This window comes from Gadus macrocephalus, chromosome 20 (genome assembly GCF_031168955.1).
Source record: "Gadus macrocephalus chromosome 20, ASM3116895v1".
NCBI classification, from domain to species: domain Eukaryota; kingdom Metazoa; phylum Chordata; class Actinopteri; order Gadiformes; family Gadidae; genus Gadus; species Gadus macrocephalus.
In genome coordinates, this window is record NC_082401.1 from 22,404,623 (window position 1) to 22,425,021 (window position 20,399).

The 20,399-nt window shown below is 41.0% G+C and overlaps 2 protein-coding genes across 7 annotated transcripts in view; both read left to right on the forward strand.

Annotated features, from left to right (window-relative positions):
* Nucleotides 1–214: 214 nt before the first annotated feature.
* On the forward strand, nucleotides 215–10,147 carry LOC132448193 (LIM and senescent cell antigen-like-containing domain protein 1). Of its 4 annotated transcripts, none has more exons than XM_060039285.1 (11): nucleotides 218–614; nucleotides 5,346–5,505; nucleotides 5,754–5,820; nucleotides 5,962–6,082; nucleotides 6,203–6,352; nucleotides 6,613–6,763; nucleotides 7,541–7,633; nucleotides 7,828–7,876; nucleotides 8,043–8,118; nucleotides 8,317–8,501; nucleotides 9,172–10,147. In XM_060039285.1, the coding sequence occupies exons 1-10, from the start codon at nucleotides 514–516 to the stop codon at nucleotides 8,459–8,461; spliced, it is 1,113 nt and encodes a 370-aa protein (XP_059895268.1). In that variant the 5' UTR covers nucleotides 218–513; the 3' UTR covers nucleotides 8,462–8,501; nucleotides 9,172–10,147. The 4 variants fall into 4 exon arrangements, with proteins under 4 accessions (XP_059895269.1, XP_059895268.1, XP_059895267.1 ...); XM_060039283.1 differs by lacking the exon at nucleotides 218–614 and adding an exon at nucleotides 3,242–3,759; XM_060039286.1 differs by lacking the exon at nucleotides 8,317–8,501 and having other exon boundaries at nucleotides 215–614.
* Nucleotides 10,148–10,551: 404 nt separating this feature from the next.
* Nucleotides 10,552–20,399, forward strand: part of ranbp2 (RAN binding protein 2) — a 28,287-nt gene continuing 18,439 nt past the window's right edge. For 2 of the 3 annotated variants that reach the window (XM_060039272.1, XM_060039273.1), the window contains exons 1-19: nucleotides 10,552–10,787; nucleotides 11,278–11,345; nucleotides 11,440–11,551; nucleotides 11,636–11,788; nucleotides 13,232–13,462; nucleotides 13,560–13,702; nucleotides 13,856–14,051; nucleotides 14,349–14,489; nucleotides 14,633–14,792; nucleotides 15,400–15,581; nucleotides 16,041–16,228; nucleotides 16,650–16,773; nucleotides 17,718–17,879; nucleotides 17,994–18,131; nucleotides 18,274–18,399; nucleotides 18,477–18,692; nucleotides 18,790–18,873; nucleotides 19,289–19,430; nucleotides 20,163–20,257. In XM_060039272.1, coding sequence (XP_059895255.1) covers nucleotides 10,716–10,787; nucleotides 11,278–11,345; nucleotides 11,440–11,551; nucleotides 11,636–11,788; nucleotides 13,232–13,462; nucleotides 13,560–13,702; nucleotides 13,856–14,051; nucleotides 14,349–14,489; nucleotides 14,633–14,792; nucleotides 15,400–15,581; nucleotides 16,041–16,228; nucleotides 16,650–16,773; nucleotides 17,718–17,879; nucleotides 17,994–18,131; nucleotides 18,274–18,399; nucleotides 18,477–18,692; nucleotides 18,790–18,873; nucleotides 19,289–19,430; nucleotides 20,163–20,257 — 2,733 coding nt within the window. In that variant the 5' untranslated portion in view covers nucleotides 10,552–10,715. The remainder of the gene's footprint in view (nucleotides 10,788–11,277; nucleotides 11,346–11,439; nucleotides 11,552–11,635; nucleotides 11,789–13,231; nucleotides 13,463–13,559; nucleotides 13,703–13,855; nucleotides 14,052–14,348; nucleotides 14,490–14,632; nucleotides 14,793–15,399; nucleotides 15,582–16,040; nucleotides 16,229–16,649; nucleotides 16,774–17,717; nucleotides 17,880–17,993; nucleotides 18,132–18,273; nucleotides 18,400–18,476; nucleotides 18,693–18,789; nucleotides 18,874–19,288; nucleotides 19,431–20,162; nucleotides 20,258–20,399) is intronic. The other variant, XM_060039274.1, reaches the window with a different exon arrangement.

Consider the following 20,399-nt stretch of genomic DNA (forward strand, 5'->3'; position numbering starts at 1 on the left):
AAGTATTTCACTGAAGCCTTATTCAACAGAAAGCTCCAAGTTGCAGTAACAGTCTTTTCATTATTTCTTTGTGGGAAGAAACCCACTGTACCTCTACCTGTCGTGAGAGGAAGGGAGGGGCAAAGCTCTGAGGTATGCTGACAAGGAGCCACACCTCAGTGTGTGTGTGTGTGTGTGTGTGTGTGTGTGTGTGTGTGTGTGTGTGTGTGTGTGTGTGTGTGTGTGTGTGTGTGTGTCCGACCTCTGGCTTTGTGCCCTGGAGGTGTGCTGGAGTATGTGTGAGGAGATAGTGAACGAGAGGTAGTTGAACACTGGCTGCCATTGTAAGAGCAAGCGAGTGGAGACCCGTCTCCTGCGCTGGACTGTTGGTCAAGGAGCTGTCTTGCCCATCAAGTGTTTCTCTGCGCTGGGAATCTTCTATCATCGGCAGTGACAAAAGTATTCTTACCTAGAGGAAAAAAGGAAGGAAGCCGGTGAGACGGGAAGAAAGGGCGTGTTGGCAGATAAAGAGAGATGAACGCTCTTCAGTTGAAGGAACTGTGCAACTCACATCTCTACAGACGCAGACAGGAGAGGCCGGACAGCAATGGCATTTTGTCTAGACACAGCCTTGGGTAAGACCACCTCCTTCCCTCATACACAGATAAATATATAAAGCGTACCGATTTATGTGAGGTTAATGGAATAGTACACATAGTAGAATAGTAGTAGTGTGTGTGTGTGTTTGTGTGTCCTGTGTGGATGTGTGGGTCTGTGTGTGTGTTTTATGTGGATGAAACATGCGCATGCATGTCAGTGAATACATGGATGTTGCAATGTGAGGAATGCAGAAAGAGACCTAAAAGACAGATAGAAACGTGCTCAGAAAACAGACTGCATCTCTATCCTAGCAAAGAATATTTGACAGTGTGTGGTGTGTATCTTTTTAGCTTAAAAACAATTCTGGAAATCTAGATTTTTTTAACATTTTTATCAAGGAAAATGTGTGCATATATGCACATGCATGTGGGTGGGTGTGTGGGTGTGCTCACAAAGTATTGGTCTGGAGACAACATGTTTTCGGCCCAAGCAACCGATTATGTTGCTATAGCTACTGTTGACACAGCGTGGATGCATGAAAGGGGGATTGTTTGCTGCAAGTTATGCCTTTGGTTGTCTAGCACTGACTGAGAATACATTGGAGTTTGCTTCAAAGAAGGGTCAGGGATACACGTCAAAAGAATTATTGTTTTCTATTTTTGTGCTACCCTGAATAAAACCATTGCTTTATATATATATATATATATAAATCATTCTTGGATATGAATTATACGAAAGTTATATGACTTCAAATGATTATTATTATTTATTGTTAAATACAGTTTAGCCTCGAATATGAATAGCTTCCATAGTTATGCTGTGTAAATGACACCCAATTTTACTTTGTTTCTTCAGACCCACAAAAATAAAAGTAAAACAAAGTTAGCATTAATATCTGGTGTCTCAAACCCAAACCCTAATAGGCTGATTATATTTATTAAAACAATACTGTGGTTCTCAAAACTTGTTAATTAGAACACAATTAAATGTTTACATTTAACGTAACTTTACGGAAGGCAATTAGTAAGGAATTAAGTGTTCTACTCTGGATTCATTCAACCTATCATTCTGAGAACACAGAATTTAGGACAATAACGTGACTCTCCTTTCAACATGTTAACTGACACTGCAAACAAATATAAGTAGATTCCATTGGAAACAAACTAAGTAAAAAGACAGTGGACCAACTGCAGACAATGTTGGGCAATAAACTTTCAGCCATTTCGATGTAACTCGGGGCGAATGCAAGTCACTTACATTCGATTCAAATCAATACTACCTTTCTATTACACCCCTATTTTTAAGTACGTCTTCCTGCCTTTGTCTCAATTTATGTTTTCAATGGACCAAGACTCTCCTTTATACTCTTGTCCCTACTTTCAACACATTATTATCTAAAGGCGTGCCTTGTGTGTGTTTCCTGTTTTGTTCCTGGCCTTGCCCCATGTCAATCAACTAAACTTCCTCTGGATTTGAGATTTTTCTTTTGCTATAGATCTCAAAAGGTATCTGATAAGCACGTTGTATGATCACAGCTGCTGTGGGTGTGTATACTGTGAGTGCATACTTCAGAAATTATAAAATCGAAACATGCTGCCCAGAAAATAAAATGGGAGTCTGAAAATGTTTCTTTTAAAAACAACATAAAACAAACACAGGAAATACTGATATATTACGTGAAAATATGCATATTTCATTGTTCATGTAATTTGTCTCTATGTGTCATGTGTTTGTGATTGTGATTAGAGCCTAACCTCAATGAGACTTCCTGAATAAATGATGGTCAAATAAATAAACAACTTTAGGAATAATAGCTATTGATGAAGGTTTTTGGATTGGGGTCTTCACAAAGGGATTAAATCGGAAAATAATCCTCAACTCTTTGCCCTATCAGTTTGCTTCCTTATGTTTCAGGCTTTCAGAAGGTGTTTAAATTGTGTGTGGACAGTTCCTCACACAATGCAGGTCAGCCCAGCACTGAAAACAACAGCTGACAGCACCTAGTTTGGTAGTTTGGAGTTGAGGCTACACTGACGTCTATTTGCGGAATGGCCATGCAGAGGCCTCAAATGCCAAAGGAAGCAATACACACACAACCACACACACCCCAACTAACACACACACACACATGCCCACCCACAAATACAGGAATATAATCAAGTGTTTTTGACTTTAATAAATATCAAGCTTCAGCCTCTCTCTCTCTCTCACATTGTGCACCTCCAAAGCCTTTTGAAAGATCAGTGGTGTCAAGTTTCTTGTCCTCAGTTGCATTAGACAACCTTTTTGATTTATTACCACAGCCTTTTTGAAATAAAGCAACACCAACATTAACTTTCCCCATTATACACTACTGGTATTGCCCTCTATTCATGAGACCCAATATGAACATTACTGAATCACATTAAGCAGATGAGTTTATCCAAGGTGAGGTTACAGGTAAATTGAATCATATGGTCGTGTGTGTGTGTGTGTGTGTGTGTGTGTGTGTGTGTGTGTGTGTGTGTGTGTGTGTGTGTGTGTGTGTGTGTGTGTGTGTGTGTGTGTGTGTGTGGGGGGGGGGGGTTACAGGGGACCCTCTGGCGTCAGGGATGAGTAACCGACCCAAGAATAGCTTGTATGTGTGTGACACGAGGGGTGGTCCAGTGGGTGAGATGTGGGGGGGGGGGGGAGTGAGGAAGTCACAGATTTGTCTGAGTCTGAGAGAGGGGACGGCTGAAGACTAAAGCAGAGAGAGCGAGGGGATACGGCAGAGTTGGAAGCGACAAACTGGAAAGCTACAGCTCCCCTCGTACAACCACTTCTACCCTTTTGTGGTGGATTTGACATTATCTCCAGCCTGTTCCCGAGATAAAGCTAATGTTGGTTGATGGGCAGGACCACAGAGTCAGACACAAAGTGGATTGAACCGACCGGCTGAACTGATAGATCCCATTAGGCTAGCTCTGCTCTTTACCGGCTCCGGTGGATTACAACATTCAAGATGAATGGCCGTACCCTGCCTCCACTGATACCTGAAGATGGGGAGTGTCCGGACCCCCCTCGTCGGGGGGTGGGCGAGGAGCCGGGCGGCCTCCGCTTTGGGGACAGTGGAGAAGCAGAGGTGCCTGTTTCCAAGGCCCAGAGACGGAAGAGTGACGTTAAAGTGTACAAAGAGTTCTGTGACTTTTACGCCCGCTTGTAAGTGATCACGTGAGAAGATTAAGTGATCACGTGTGTGCTAGTGTGCATGCGTGCTTGTGCGCACACACGCGCGTGTGTGATTGTGTATGTGTGCGTGTGTGTGTGTGTGTGGGTGTGGGTGTGGGTGTGTGTGTGTGTGTGTGTGTCTGACTGTGTCTGACTGTGTGTCTGTGTGTGTGTGTTTGTGTGTGTGCTCATGTGAGTGTGTGTACGTCTACGTGTGCGTCTGCAAGGCTGAAAACACAATGGATTCGCATTCCGTTTGTGTTGGTTTGCCTGTATTAAGAATAAATGATTGGTTAGTTTAGTGAGTCTTTAAAAAATATATGCTTTATGTAGTGACTAATCATCATCAACCTTTATTTTACCAATCAAGTTAATCATTCATAAATTCTTATTTACAATAACGGCCTGGCAAGAGGCAAAAAGATATCCTTGTGGAGGTATTTTTTTATTTTTGGAGATCGGACACACATTTTGCAATCTAGTTCCTTCTTGACCAACCTCAGTCACATATTAGTCATATCCATATTTAGGTTTCTTTATTGATACTGGGGAAAATTGTTACTGTTACAATTGCTCATCTCAAGTTAATAGAAGAAAGAGAAGAGGTTAAATGTAAGAAAAAAATAGAAACCAAAAAAATCCAGGCAATACAAATATAACAAAAACAATTGCCAATTCTTCCAAAAATTTATGAGAACGATTCCATAAGTACAAAAAATGTGAGGATAAGGTATGCATGCACAATATATTTACAGAAAATATAAAATATAGGGAAGAAGATCAGAAATGCTTTTCGGCTGTTTCTGGCGGTACTTGGTTTATTTGTGCCAGAAAGAATTCCAACATGCTTCTTGCTGTAGGTGTGACTCGTCAAAGTTCTAGGTTGCTGTGTATGTGCAGGAATAGCTATTAGCTGCCACTCAGCTGCTTCCTGGTCAATGTCATGGAAGGCGCCGTGAAGTCTATTTCAGTGCCGAGACAGACGGTATGCAAGGTGAAATAGGCCAAGTATGTCTGCATTGGAGGTGTATAGACCAGAGCACACTTGGGGTATATATATAAATATAACGTTCTTTCCCCCAAGTGCTTTCACTTGAGGAATGATACAACTTTAATGATCGATTACTCACCACTTTTTGAACCAAGTTTCTGACATTTGTCTGTGACCTGCTGGTCGAGCAACCGGGGTAATTGGGAGTATCTGTTCTCAAAAACCCTGTGAGACAGTTGTTGTGTTCAAGGTCCAAATTATATGAGGTTCCCACGATCTGTTACCTCGATATCATTTTGTTTTATACATAAAGATCAGCATTTTGCATAGAAACAACTACCTTAGCCAATCATTCATCAATGTTGGGATTACAACCTCTGAAGTGCCAGGATGGTAGAAAGCAAGATTGAAATGACAGAAAAAAGTCTAATAACATGTATTTTTGTTATGCTTCATAATACCTCAACTCAATTTGATTCACCTCTCTTCACATATCCTCTCATATTCTTGAGAGGATTTTAACTAGTTTTTTACTACTCCTCTCTCCTCATCTCTCTGATGTTCTCTTCCCTTCTCTTCCCTCCAGTAACATGGCGAATGCCCTGGCGAACGCCATGTGTGAGCGCTGCAAGGGGACCTTCGCTCCGGCCGAGAAGATAGTGAACAGCAATGGGGAACTTTACCATGAGCAGTGTTTTGTCTGTGCTCAATGTTTCCAGCAGTTCCCAGAGGGACTTTTCTACGAGGTGAGGTCTCCATCTATCCATCTGTCTGTCTGTCTATGAAGATTATGCCCATTATGTTTAAGATGGAAGTATGGTTCCTACATGTTCACTGAGTTAGCCATAACTTAGTTATGCTTCAGTACAATCGTCATGCAAGGAGACAAACCATAAACAGTATAATCATCATTAACCAAAGGCATAAACTGCCTGATGCCAATATGTTTAATGCATTGTTTTATCTCAAATTGAGCATGTTTTTATTTTTGCAGTTTGAAGGCAGAAAATACTGTGAGCATGACTTTCAGATGTTATTCGCTCCATGCTGTCACCAATGTGGTGGGTAAAAGATTTCTCCTATTATGTTATGATGCTGGATCATAACCGCTGTCTTTAATAATTCTTACATGCACACTTCTAACTTCTTCTAATTCCAAACTATTTACAATAAAATAATAAATACAAATATTCATCTCTCAGGCGAGTTCATTATTGGCCGTGTCATCAAGGCTATGAACAACAGCTGGCACCCAGACTGTTTCTGCTGTGACATCTGTCAAGATGTGCTTGCTGATGTGGGCTTTGTCAAGAATGCTGGTCGGTAAGTATGCAGACTGATGCACACACACTCTAGATGTGTGGACACTCCTGTCCCTACTCGAATCATCATTTATTTACTTCACTTACTCTTCCTATTGTTCTTTTTCACTCCTGCCATCAGGCACTTGTGTCGTCCGTGCCACAACCGTGAGAAGGCCCGTGGGATGGGCAAGTACATGTGTCAGAAGTGTCACGCCATCATCGAGGAGAAGCCACTTCTCTTCAAAAATGACTCCTACCACCCTGATCATTTCAGCTGCAACAATTGCGGGTGCAGCTCGCAACACACACACATACATACATACTGCCCACCTCCTGACAGACAAAGAACGTCTGTTGTAGTTCTACATCAAATAGGATTTGAACATTGTAGTGGACAATATTACATATTGGCTTCATTAAACCACAACCAAATGTATCCAGACATAACACACGTGTGTCAAGATTTGATAACAGTAGAATAAATATAAGCAAAGCTTTGCACAGCTATAAATACAAAAAAAATTCCTAACTGGTTCTTCTACTTTTTAGGAAGGAGTTAACATCGGATGCCAGGGAGTTGAAGGGCGAGCTGTACTGCCTTCCCTGCCATGACAAGATGGGGGTTCCAATCTGTGGAGCCTGCCGCAGACCGATCGAGGGCCGTGTGGTCAACGCAATGGGCAAACAATGGCATGTGGAGGTATGCTAAGGGAAAGAAGCTACCCTATTAATGAGTTTCTTTATCATTATTTATGCAATTTATACAAATCCTAACTTTTCTATGTGTCAGATGTAATCTGCTATTAGCTCTGGTAGTAATTTGCTTCATAAAATGTAATGAAAGTCAGTTCATTAGTCATTAATCAACATAAAAAGAACCAACATGTAGGCTTATGTAGGTTGACAAGACTAAGAGCTAAAGTTCTTAAGGACAAACGGCTGTTCATGAATATAGCCTTCGAATATATGCCCAACAGAAAACATGGGACATTTTTGCGTTTGTAGAGAACAAAGAATGACGTGATGACACTGGTTCCCTCTGGTGGAGGGATAGAGACAGAATGACTTTCATAGATAAAATGAGGAAGAAAAAACTTTTTTGGCACATGCATCGCATTTTCTACTTCCTTGTGGTTACAAAAATCTCCTACTGGTATTGAACCTCTAGTCTCGAACACACCATAATGTGTGTTCTTAATGTTTTAATGATCTTATAATCTTATTGTCAGAAGTATTCCCTGTTGCCCTCTGTATGTTACTCTCTTGACCTTAGTTTGCCCATTGTCACACGTTTTCTTCTCCCTCTTCACACCTGTCTTTTATTAAGTTAAGAAACAAAGTTTCCAAAGTAGGAAAGTTTCCAAAGTTTCCTATAAAAAATAATTCAAAAGGACAAACTATGTGGATGCTAAAATAACCAGGAACACTTCTGGGAATTTAGGCTAATCATTTGAGCATGGCTTGTTTTTTGTTCCAGCATTTTGTGTGTGCCAAGTGTGAGAAACCTTTCCTGGGGCATCGCCATTATGAACGCAAAGGCCTGGCATACTGCGAGGTCCACTACAACCAGGTAAATTCCAGAATAAGGCCCCACTCTATGGTGGGATACATTTCCAAATGTAGGTGATATGATTCCTTTTAATGGCAGTAATTTCCAGCCTGCGATTTAAGGCAGTTTTAAGATTTGTGTGTTTTTCTTTTGATTACAGTACTTTGTATTAAGACTTTAAGTACGGCCTTCTGCATTGTTTATCCTTTCTTCAGCTGTTTGGGGATGTTTGCTACCACTGTAACCGTGTCATTGAGGGAGATGGTAGGTACACTCAAATGTGTTAGTAATTTTGTTTTTATGTATGCATGTATACACTTGGGTGTGCATATAAAGGCCTACACACACAAGTGTGTATGTATATACAGTATATAAATATACATATATCTATATAAATTAATGCAAGAATATGTGCTCCTCCATGATTTAGTGGTGTCGGCCCTAAACAAAGCCTGGTGTATCAACTGTTTCTCCTGTTCCACCTGCAACACCAAGCTCACTCTCAAGTAAGTCTGTCAACATTATGATCTGTAGCGTTCTGCAACATCCTCATCAATGTGCTTCCTCATTGCCTCCTTATCCTTCTTCCCCTCTGCATGACTTTCATTTCTTCTGCTTTATTCACTTCCCTTCATGTGCTTTTTGCTTATCTAAACATCTTCTCTTTCAACTCCCTTTTCATGCTGGCTTCTGGGTTCTGGCAGAGATAAATTTGTAGAGGTGGATCTGAAACCAGTATGTAAGCGCTGCTATGATCGAATGCCAGAAGACATGAGATACCGGTTGTCGAGGACCGAGCACAACTCCAAAGACAAGAAGAAAAAGTTATTCATCCCCATTTGCCTCTAATTATTTTACCATCCATCTCTGCTTGATTCCATGTGCTTTGGTTAGTCTCAATCTTTATTTTCTTCCATCAATTTCATCTTGATTGTTTCAATGTAATTATGCGGCTCTTTATACTGCAAAATATGGCGTACTCACTTTCCTTTAGACTTGAAATAAGGAGTATGGTATTATAGAATGTATAATGTAGTTAATGGTTGTAATAAGACACATTCATTATAGCAATAGTTTGGGGAAATACTTTATTATTTATTTTTCAAACCAAATAACAGTCCAGATTGTCAAGAATTTGACTACATCTCTTTGTATCACAATTTCCTCTGCTTTACAAACAGGGGGGGCCCATTCACTGTATCTATTTCTCCAACACTGGATTTTCTGGATGATTGGTGCACGATGAAGCCTTCATCACTTCTGTTTGATCTTCTATGAGTGTATACTTAGAAGAGCACCCCTTATGCACCCACTCTCTGTTGCAAATGTGGTCTTTGGCAAAATAGGATCATATGATAATGCTGTTACACTCTGTTTTTATATACAACCGTTTTTCTTATGATATTAACAATATTATATTTCCAAAAATAAATAATAAATACTGGTAAGTAATGGTAAGTAAATAATACAGATATTTTACCTGCATGAGACATGTTTTGGAGAAGATAGTGACAACGCCTTTTTATTTTCTTTCCTTTTTGTGTCTTTTCTTTCTGAAGGAACAAGTTTGTGGAGTTTGACATGAAACCAGTGTGTAAAAAGTGTTACCAGAAGTTTCCCCTTGAGCTGAAGAAAAGACTCAAGAAGCTTTCAGAACCTATGCCACGGAAGTAATCATGAATATGTGTATTTCATATTGTAACTAGGATATTATTTTAGAAGTTTGCCCGCAAATGATGGAGCAATTGTAGTAATTAATAGTATTGTTTTTGCCCTAAAGTATTTACATCTGAAACAGATCCCACACTGGCAGATGGATTTAAAGCGTTGCCCACTACCTCATATTTTATTATTATAATTGGGCAAATTTCATGTTTGAAATAAGCTGAACAGCACTGTTAAAACTGTCCCTTGCTCAAAAATGCAATCCAGTTTATACCAGTTTATCAATCCAAGTACCGTAATTAACTAATTTAATTGTCTAAATCCTGGAAATGACATTGCTGGATAATAAATATAAAAAATGATTGCGCTTACAAAATGCTAAGCATACTGATCTTGAAAGTTTATTTTGTTTTAACAATGTCTTCACAATTGATTAACTTTAACTCTAATCACGCCAACCATTGTCCGGGTTTTTTGTAAGCTTGTGTCATGATCACCATGAGTGCAACAAAAGATCTACTTGAGGGGGTATTCTGAATTCCTCAGGGATGGCTTTCTCATCAGGATACACTGTAACCATTTCACTGCAGCATCAATATTCTGTAATAAATGAAAACTTTTGAAGTAATTTAAAGAACACATTCCAATGTTGTTATACAGGACATATAGCATTGTGAATGTTAGTTGTAATAAAACGATTGTTGACTCATCAAATTGTAAATCCCGCATTTTTTCACTACAATCTATTTTAGCTCGATTTATATTTATACACACAATGCTGGCCTATTAATGGTTTAATGGGCAGTGTGTCTGTTGGCATCTCAGAAGAGATTTTTGTTGGAAAATAAACATTTTCTTTATGCTATTGTATTCAGCTTCTTCTTTGTTACTCTTGAAGGTGCATGTTTTATACTGATTTTATTTTCCTCATGTAAATGTCATGCATTATATTTTTCTCAATAAATATTAATATTAATGATCTTAATAAATATTCTTGAGCTGCCAATTTGTATATAATATTTACCATTCAATGATAATATTTTATCCACGTTACTTCACTCGATTCGAGAACAGACTGTTTTTTTAATTTAATTAAATAATGACGCTTGGGTTATTCACGGTTCTGTCGGTCAAGAGACTGTTCTAGGCCGGGTGCGAACCACTTCATAGTAAAAGTGCGTCAATCGGCGATTCAAAGTTTCAATTTCGTATTATCCGTCAACTCAAACAAGCCAATGACAAAGGAGTCTCCCACCCACGTGACTAAACAACCATTGCTGCCATTTGCTGTTACGAGACTGCGCACTGTCACCATGATGGCGGAAGAGCTATTGAGGCAGTAACGATTTGAGAAATTACGACCACTATTTCTAATTATCCTTCAACAATACCTTCTGCCACACATTAGTATAGAGCTCTAACATCCATTTCCGAAGCCATGAGGCGAAGTAAGGCTGAAGTGGATCGCTATATCTCTTCAGTACACAGTTCGTCCCCTTCGCTCAAAGAGGTGAGTTGAGCTGAGCCGGTGGCTAAAATTAGCCGTTCAGCCATCATGTTTATACCAGCATGTGCTAAACGTTATGGCGAATCAGCAAGTTGTACCCACTACAAACATAAAGCTAATATGTTAACCATACTGAAGTCTCTGCAAGGAGAAACTAGCAGAATATTGTGGTTCGTTGAAACGTTACCGTTTCTAGTTCACTATTTTGTTAGCTTGAGTCTTGACCGTGTCCTCCATTGGAAATGCGCGGTAGAATCCCGAGTCGCGCTGCTTCGTCCGCGATGTCTGGCTGTGGGACGTTGCCCCTGTCCTTTATTAAGTAGTTAACGTTAAACATGACTTAATATAATGTTATTCACTACGCATATTGGTTCGTCGTAGCTTTCCGGTCGAATATGGTTTTCTGAGCTTGTTGAATTAATAGTCGTCTAGTTCAAACGACCATGTCCAACTTTCATGACTTGAATATCCTATGCTGTCATTTCTTCTACAGAAGCCAATCAAAGGCTTTTTATTTGCCAAGCTGTATTTTGAGGCGAAGGAGTATGAACTTGCTAAAAGGTAAGCCTTTTTTATTCAAAGGAAACCATTGGAAAACCATTTTGTTTTGGAGTTTGTTTAAATTTGCATGCGTACATTTTTGTTTTGTCTTTAGACATGTGTCCGAGTATCTTAAAATCCAAGAGAGGGACCCCAAAGCACACAAATTCCTTGGTCAGCTCTTTGAGAAAGAGGGAGAAGTTGACAAAGCAGTTGGATGTTATAAGGTATTTAATCACGTATACTGTAGCCATCTGCAATGCTTCCACTGTTGAAGGTAAACTACATTAAAGAGTTCTGTCTGTGTGTAGCGGTCAGTGGACCTGAACCCAGCACAGAAGGACCTGGTTCTGAAGGTGGCTGAGTTGCTGTGCAGTAAGGATCCAACTGACAGCAGGGCAGAGTTCTGGGTGGAGAAGGCCAACAAGCTGCTCCCTGGTAACCCCGCTGTCTTCAACCTCAAGGTGAGATCAACTGCAAGCTATTTTCAACCATTAAAAACAACATACCAATGTTAATATTAAATGAACCCTAACCCTTTGTTCAACATCAATGTGTCACACTCTCTAGTCTGTAGCAGGTTATGCACAAATGGAGCTGAATGCTGCTACTATACTATGGCTCCTGTTTTTCGGTTCTTGTTTTGTATGCATAGAACTGCAGTAACCTACAGTACATCACATGTAAACAAGACTAATGAGAAAGGCAAAGCTGGTTCAGATACTTTAATACAACTTTTAAAAAGATTGTCGTTTGGGCAATTCATCATTTGATCATGAAGCATTAGTTATCTTGTAGTAATTATTATTTCTATAACCAATGATGAACGGCCACATGCCAACAATATGGTATTCCTTTAGGCTCACGTAGCGTAACGTTCAGTCTCCCGGATAGAACATTTTGAACAGTTAATTCAGTAAGCCTTCATTCACTATTAGGGCCCGACCGATATTGATTTTTGAGTGCCGATGCCGATTATTTTCAGAGAAAAATTACGATTACGATTGAATCGGCCGATTAAAAACAAAACAAAAAAAAGCCTATAAAACGTAGTTTTTGATACCTTAAATATACTTTAAACACTTTTGACGAATATGTGAATTGAATACAGAACCTTTGAGTGTTTAGAATACATTTACAGTCAAAAATGAGTGTAATGTAAAATGTAAAATAAATAACTAACTCCCAATGTGCTGCGCTCGTGAGCAGTGACTAACACGTGCGTGCTGAGCAGTATGGTCTCACCGTTAGAGTCTACAGTATAACAAATTAACATGGCCTGGGACCTAAAGAAAAACAGGCACAACATGCTCAAACAACGCGTCTTGTGTACATTGGTGAGGTGAGCGCGCAGCTGCCTGAGCGAGCGTGCTTTCATGTTGTACGGTAAAATTCAATCGCCTCTTTTTTACTCCAGCTAAAGTTGTTAGTTAGCAAGGCGAGTAGGAACGCAATCTGCAGGATACTAAGCGCAATAACATTTATTAAAAAAAAAAAAAAAAACGGTTGTAATCGGCGTCTTTTTGGCAGATCAAAAAGGCTATAATCGGCCGATTAAATCGGCAGGCCGATGAATCGGTCGGGCCCTTTTCACTATAACACCAGTACAACTTGTTCACTCTTCTTAATTCTCCAGTCTTCTCTGTAGCCACAGACTTATTCTGTCTCAAACCTAAATACCTCAATTTAACATCTCTTCCTGTCGTATTACAACTCAGTATGTATGTGTGTATATATATATATATATATATATATATATATATATACACAGTATATTCTCATTTACTTTGGAGAATCGAATCGCAAACCCAATATCGGGAATCAAACCAAATCATGAGCGGAGTGAATGGTTACCCCCTCCATCGTCCTCGTACCCCTCATCTATGTACATTTGTTTCCCTGATCAGGAGAAGCTGCTCAGCCGTCAGGGCCAACAGGGATGGAACCGCCTTTTCGATCTTCTGCAGTCTGAGTTAGCGGTGCGCCCAGCCGATGTCCACGTGAACATAAAGCTGGTTGAGCTGTACTCTAAAGATGGCCGCCTGGACGAGGCTGTGGAGCACTGCTTGAGCCATGAGAAAAAGGGCCAGCTACGCAAAAGTCTGGATTGGAACTCCGTGGTGGCCGACACACTGCAGGTCAGCCATTATGTGTTTTGGATAAAAAAAGATTTAAAAAAAAAAGAGTGAAATTTTCACCTTTTAATCTTGCATCTGACTTGGCATGTGTTTTAAGGAATACCTGGCCCAGCCCGGTGTCTCCAACAATGAAAAGCTGTGTCGTCGCCTTAAAGGAGAGCTGCTTCTGGCCCACTGCAACCTGTTGAGACTCAAACTATCAGTCAGTGGAGTGCTGCCCGCACTTGATGCCCTGAGAAGGTAGGTTTAGTGTGTTTGCATACGCCCACGCAGACGGCATAAGCATTGATTAAACCCAACTCTCTAAGATCTCCAAAGCGCTGTGCGGCATAACCCCTTTGAAATAAACCACATATAATGTATGTGCTTGTTTGTGTTTTTATTTATTTTTAGTTTTGATGAAGCCATGCGGTCTGTGAGTGCCACAGCAGGTGGCCAGACAGACGAGCTGTGCGAGGTGTTTGGAGAAATGCGAGCTCACCTTTACCTGCACACTGGTACCCTCCTACTGAAAATGGCCCAAGAGCGTGAGCAGAACTGGAGAGCTGTGACCGACTTGGCCACCCTCTGCTTCCTGTTGTCTTACCAGGTACATGCTTATAGGACCTAGAAAGGTTTCTATATTAAAAGTGTGACTGTTCCCGACAATAAAACGTAGCATACAGCACACACCCAGTTCGTTGGTTTAAAAGTGCACGTCATAATTAAACAGTGCAACTTTATAGTAAAATGGCGTTATTATACTACTGTATACATAGCCCCTAACAATGATGATGTCAGTGATTGATGGCTGGTCAGTAGAGAACATAAAGGTGGAGGAAGGCGAGTGAGCAGTTGGATGGAGTTGTTCGAAAAGTTAAATATCAATTTTGCTTTGTCATTTTAGGTGCCCAGACCAAAGCTTAAACTTACTAAAGGAGATCAGTTGGCGCCCCAGCTGTTGGAGCTGATGGCCAACGATAGACAGAGCCAGGCTGGGCACATGCTGCTCAACCTCGGCTCGGACCCACAGACCTTTATCACCGAGGTCAGTCGAACAATCGTTTACCATTTCATCACTTTTCAGCTCAAACAACCATCTTATGCTGCATGTTTTTTTTCTTGACTTTGGTATTGATGTATTCGAGCTGCCTTTCCTATTCATACATTGTACATTTTATTGTATTGTAGGTGGTGGAAGCATTTGGTAATCGCATCGGGCAGGGCTCTCTTTTTGAGCTCCTGTTTGGAGAGCAGTCCTCCACAAGTGCCTCCTTCATGGCCAATGATGACTTCGGTTCCATCAACACACAAGTCCCAGAATTCTCTCAGCTGGCTAAGTGGGACAATGGTAAGTGGAGTACAGGGGTGTCCTCGACAGCACTTTACACAACTGCATGGTCGAGTCTGAATCTTCAGGCCAGACCTATTGAGGCCGAATGGTTCAAACGCTCGAAACTTCTATCAATCAATTGGCCTATCTGGATTTCCCACAGCTGTCTTTAGGCAAGCAAAGCGACTGCTAAATGACTCACCGTCTCTGACAACAAGTTGTATACCAAAATACCAAAACGTTGATTTTGGTATCTGCAAATTTTTTTTTACAAAATATACAATATTAATAAAATATAGGCTGCTATGAGCTTTAGAAAAAGCCTTAGAAAAGACAGATTCCCCCCCTTAAACCAATCACCGTATAACTCATACGTTTTCCTTCTTGAAGCCAAACAATGCTGTGGTATCATTCATTTAGCCCCACCATGCTCCCAGTCTATCCGTCCCTCTGTTAAACAAGCACAATTTTACAGACGCGAGGATTAGATTAAGGAGACGACAACCAAATGTATTTTTTAATCGGACTCAAATCAACGAAAGTTCGAGGTTACCACTAGTCAAGTTATTCTGCCACTTTTAAGACCTTGCAAAAAAAGTAATATATGTGTAATTTGGTTCTGTAGGTTCCATCATGCTCCATGGAGGAGACTTGCAGCACCTGAGCTGGCTGGGCCTGCAGTGGACCTTGTTGGCCCAGAGGCCAGCCCTGCGAGAGTGGCTCAAGCAGCTCTTCCCAAGACTCAACCTGGAAACATCCAAGCTTGACACCAATGCTCCCGAGTCCATCTCCCTGCTGGACCTGGAGGTACTTTCCAGGGACTTGATGTTACTTTAAAAACAAACCCTGTTTGAAAACCTGATCATATCTTCCAGCATTGGGAATCATCAGGTAGAGGTGTACTCCCTATATATGAACCCTGTTATCACAATGCAGGTCTGATGTGAAGGTTTAACTACTGCTTGAGAGGGCAGTCGTATCAAAGGGGTACACAAGGCCTCATTTGTTTCACTCATGTTTTATTCGTTTTGGTTGGGTTTCCACAATTTTATCAAACTACTTTCAAATGGGGTTTGACATTCAGACCTTATTCAAGCTCCAATTTAATTTCCAGTTTTTCTAAGAATGATACAGTATTTCGGTATAATCTTCTAAAAATCATGATGGTTCACTTCACATATAGGAAATCTAAACTATTCAAAGACTAAAAGTTGCTCCTGTTGAAGGTAGCTTCCATTCTGATTGATGTCATCTTCTTTTCTCAAGGTGTTTGTGTGCGGGGTGGTCTTCTGCTGCCATAGCCAGCTCCAGGAGACCGCTAAGATCAGCTGTGTCGGCCAGCAGCCGCTCAGCCAGCCCCGATGCCTTCCTCTTCCTCTACTGCGCTCCCTGTCCACCGATCGGCAGAGGGAGTGGTGGGATGCCATCTACAGTCTCATCCATAAACAAGCCCTGTACGTTTATTGAGAGATCTGCATGGGGCCACAATGAAGGCCAAAGGCATTCCAATTTTTTCAACTGACACCCTTTTACACCCCGCAAAATATTTGTCTTTTTTTTAGTTTTTTTTATGACAAAACTTGAAAGCCGAGGTGATGATATGAATTCCGTTCTGGTTGGTAAAAATAAATAATGGGTGTTTTTTTTATTTATGACATAGATACTATATTGAGGGTAATATGCTATAGAGTTTTGGAACTCATGGAATATACTCCCAAGATTTAGACCTTGGGTTATTACATTCCTCAGAAGCAAAACTTCACGAAAAATGTTCGATATTCTAGATGAGCTTTATAAGAATTGTCCAACTGTCGGACTCCCTCAGTGTTTTAGAAGTACTCTACATTGCATCAATTTTGCATTTATATTTTGCAGAACTGGCACGTCAGCCAAGCTGCGTATGGTTGTGCAGCATGGTCTGAGTTCACTCAGAGCAGGAGAGAAACACGGCTTGCAGCCAGCACTCGCTATTTCCTGGGCTCAACATCTCAGCCAGATGGTGAGCATGTATCCAGTGTTTAGCACCTAGCAGGTTACCCAATACTTGTGTGCATGTGTGTGCCTTCACCTTGTTGACGTTCGGTTAAAGGAAAAATCTGGTGTAAAATGGATCTGGGATATGTTTGGAATGATAACGAGTTGTATTGTTCGTTTGGGAGCAAAAAAGCGCATATAGGCGCATTCTTAAGTTCGCAAACTTGGAACGATAGGGGCAAGTCTCATGGTAAAAACTAAATCGCTATTTTAAACAACTTAAAAGGCTAGAAGTAGCCCGAGACTTCTTAGGTAGTATAATAAGGGTCCTAACATATAAAACGAGGCACTGATAACTTTGTAAGTGTACAGATTGTTTATTAAAAGGACATTTTATACACACAATACCATCAGTAGTTCACCCGTCGACGCCATCTTGTCTTTAAGACTCGATAAGTAGATTGGCACACAGAGCTTACGTGTTATACACGGATAGAGTCTTAAAGACAAGATGGCATCGACGGGTGAACTACTGATGGTATTGTGTGTCTAAAATGTCCTTTTTAATAAACAATCTGTGAACTTACAAAGTTATCAATGCCTCGTTTTACATGTTAAGACCCTTATTATACTACCAAATAAGTGTCGGGCTACTTCTAGCCTTGTAAGTGGTATGATATAGCGATTTAGTTTTTACCATGAGACATGCCCCTGTCGTTCCAAGTTCATAGCGTTTTGGTAGAATCGGCTAAAAACAGCCAACTTAAGAATGCGTCTTGTGCTTTTTTGCTCCCAAACGAACATTCCAACTCATACTAAACATCCCAGATCCATTTTACAGCGGATTTCTCATTTAATGTTGAATCTTAATTTTTTACTTGGCTTTGATTAAAACAGTAGTATTTCTCTGTTTATAACTATGCTCAGACTTTTTACATAATCTTCATTTAACCAGATTTATCTCCTCAGGGCATGGAGGTGAACTCATACTATGACCAGAAGGAATACATTGGCCGTAGTGTCCACTACTGGAAGGCTGCTCTTCCTCTCTTGGACAAGATCAAAAACAGGCGAAGCATACCAGAACCCCTTGACCCCCTCTTCATTCATTTCTCCAACAGAGATATCCAGGTAAATTATTATTATTTAATTTGATAATTTCTTTACAGTTTAAGACTATGTTGCATGCATACAAGACTGCAACAGTTAGTTTGTTAACTGCTGTTAACTTTTTCCTACTTTCAGATCTCAATTGTGAAGGGCTATGAGGAAGAAGCCATGATAGGATTTGCGTCTCTCTTGGACGTAGAGGGTAAGACGGAAGAAGCCATTTCCACCCTGGAAACGATCAATAACGTGTCATCTTCCTGGCATCTTGCACGGGCAAGTCCAAGTTTCAAATTACTTGAATGAACTAATTGTACTTGGGTTGGTGTTGACCATTATTGTGTTGCCACTAGCAGATCAGCAGCATTCATTTGTTTTGGTTTAAGTAGAGGCTGCCTTTCATTGATATTCTCCACAGATCTACCAAAGGCTGTCAGAGGAGGCAGGCAGTGGGGTAGAGGAGACACAAGACCGGTGTATCATGTTCCTCAAGAAGTTCAGAACTTACCTGTCGAAGATCTACCATTCAGATGACCTGGAGCAGGTTTGTTGTGGACATAATTATGGGGTGAATTGTTTCCTCTAGAGGTATAAGTCAGTGATAAAACAATTCTACCCTAGCTGCCGATATCCATGGAAGATGTGATGGACCTCTTGAATGAGGTGAATCAGCAGCTGGAAGAGATTGGTGAGATTGCAGAGGAGAAAGAGGAGAAGGGAGGAGCCCGAAGAGCACCAACCCGGTCCACACCAGAAACTACCGCAACTTTCTCCCGCATCAACTTCCCAACCACGTCGCCTAATAAAAGCACAGTTTCTCCCTCCAAAATACACCTGGTTGGTAATTTTTCATTTATAAATGGGTTGACTAATTGAATAAACCTGTGGCTGATGTTTTCCATAACTTACAAGGTTTTCTTTACATTATCAACAGATGTCTCCTAAGACACCACCGCATTGGGTCGAGGATCAAAAGTCTCTGCTACAGATGCTCTGCCAGCAAGTAGAAGCTCTCAAAGTAAGTTTTTTTTATGTTGTATTTTTGTGGTATTGCAATCTGAGCACGCTAGCATGCAGTTTTGGTAGTCGCAAAATCTCGTGATCGGAGTCCTCTCTATTAAAGTCAAAATATGATTTACCGTAATCTCTGTGTAACCCTTGGGCATTTGATCAATCATTAAACAAAAAAACTATGCGCATCTACAGTTTGAAAGAAAGGCTGAGACCTTTTTCTTGCCTTTTATCTATTCAGATGTTCTGCACATTGGTTGTGTAGTCTGGTGATAAATCACCCTCTACTGTACATTTGTTGTTATTGTGCAGCTGTGCGTGTGTACAAAATAAGTAATAAAATGGGGCTGTAACTACTTTCCAACCACCAAACATGGATTGTTTGTGTGTAGGAACTCAGACGTATTTTCTTTACATTGTAGAATGAGGTCCACGATCTGAAGCACAATTCTAGTGGGAACCTTGGCTCCCCTCATCATCAGATGTATGGGGACAGCTATGGAGCCGACGGCCTACAAGAGCCCTACACCCCGGTACCGTCCTTTCAAGCACCACAATTAACAGGTAGGGTTTCTAAATAAGTCGGTATTGTCAGTTACTTGTTTAAGCTATATGAGGTGACTATACACTTATGCCGCTTTTCCACTGCATGGTACCAGCTCGACACGACTCGACTCGACTCAGCTCGCATTTTTTGCGTTTCCACCGCGAAAACATGGTATCTGGTACCTGAAGTGGCTGCTTTTTTTTAGTACCGCCTCGCTCTAGGTTCCAAGCGAGCTGAGCCAATGCTAAAAGGTGACGTCGGCAGACGGCCGGCCACTGATTGGCCAGAGAGTGTGACGAAGTCACGAGAGCGACATGGCAACCATGCTGGTAACAGCCATAGCAGCGCCGCAGCCAACATGTTCCACTTCTTCAACTTCTTCAACATGCCAGCTAATAATAGTAATGTTATCGATGTCCTCCATTGTTGTTATGTGGGTTCTGTCCATGTGTGGGTTGCGTAGGTGTTGTTTGCGTCGCGTACAAAAATACGTCACGGCCCTTTCGCGCAGCCGACCCCGCCCACGTCCCGGAGGTACTATTTGCGGTGGAAAAGCACCCGTGCTGCTACCGTGTCGAGTCGAGCTACATGTGCGGTGGAAAAGCGGCATTAGGTTACCCTCCACAGATTGCATCGTCCATCTTTTCATGGCATGGAAGGCAATATAGCACATCTTTAAATCCTTTGGATCTGATCACATCTCTTTCCTGTTAGGTTTCTAAACAAGTAAAACGTCTGTTCTTTCTCAGATGCTACCACAGGGCAGTCTGGGTACTACAACCAGTCTCCAGTTTATAACTCTCAATATCCACCTCGCACATCAGCAAATGTGACCCCCACAAAGGTAAGATAAGTAGTTGATATTCAGATTGCCATTTTGGACTAGGGATGCACCGATTTGTCTGAGATTCATCTGTCTCGGACGATACTTGCCTTGTTGACTGCCATCGGCCTATTTTATTTATTTTTTTACTTTTACTATATTT

Coding starts and splice junctions, on each gene's coding strand:
- LOC132448193 (XM_060039283.1), top strand. CDS start 3,563: ATGAATGGCCGTACCCTGCCTCCACTGATACCTGAAGATGGGGAGTGT. Junction 3,760..5,345: donor TGTGACTTTTACGCCCGCTT/GTAAGTGATCAC, acceptor TCTTCCCTCCAG/TAACATGGCGAATGCCCTGG. Junction 6,353..6,612: donor TTCAGCTGCAACAATTGCGG/GTGCAGCTCGCA, acceptor TCTACTTTTTAG/GAAGGAGTTAACATCGGATG.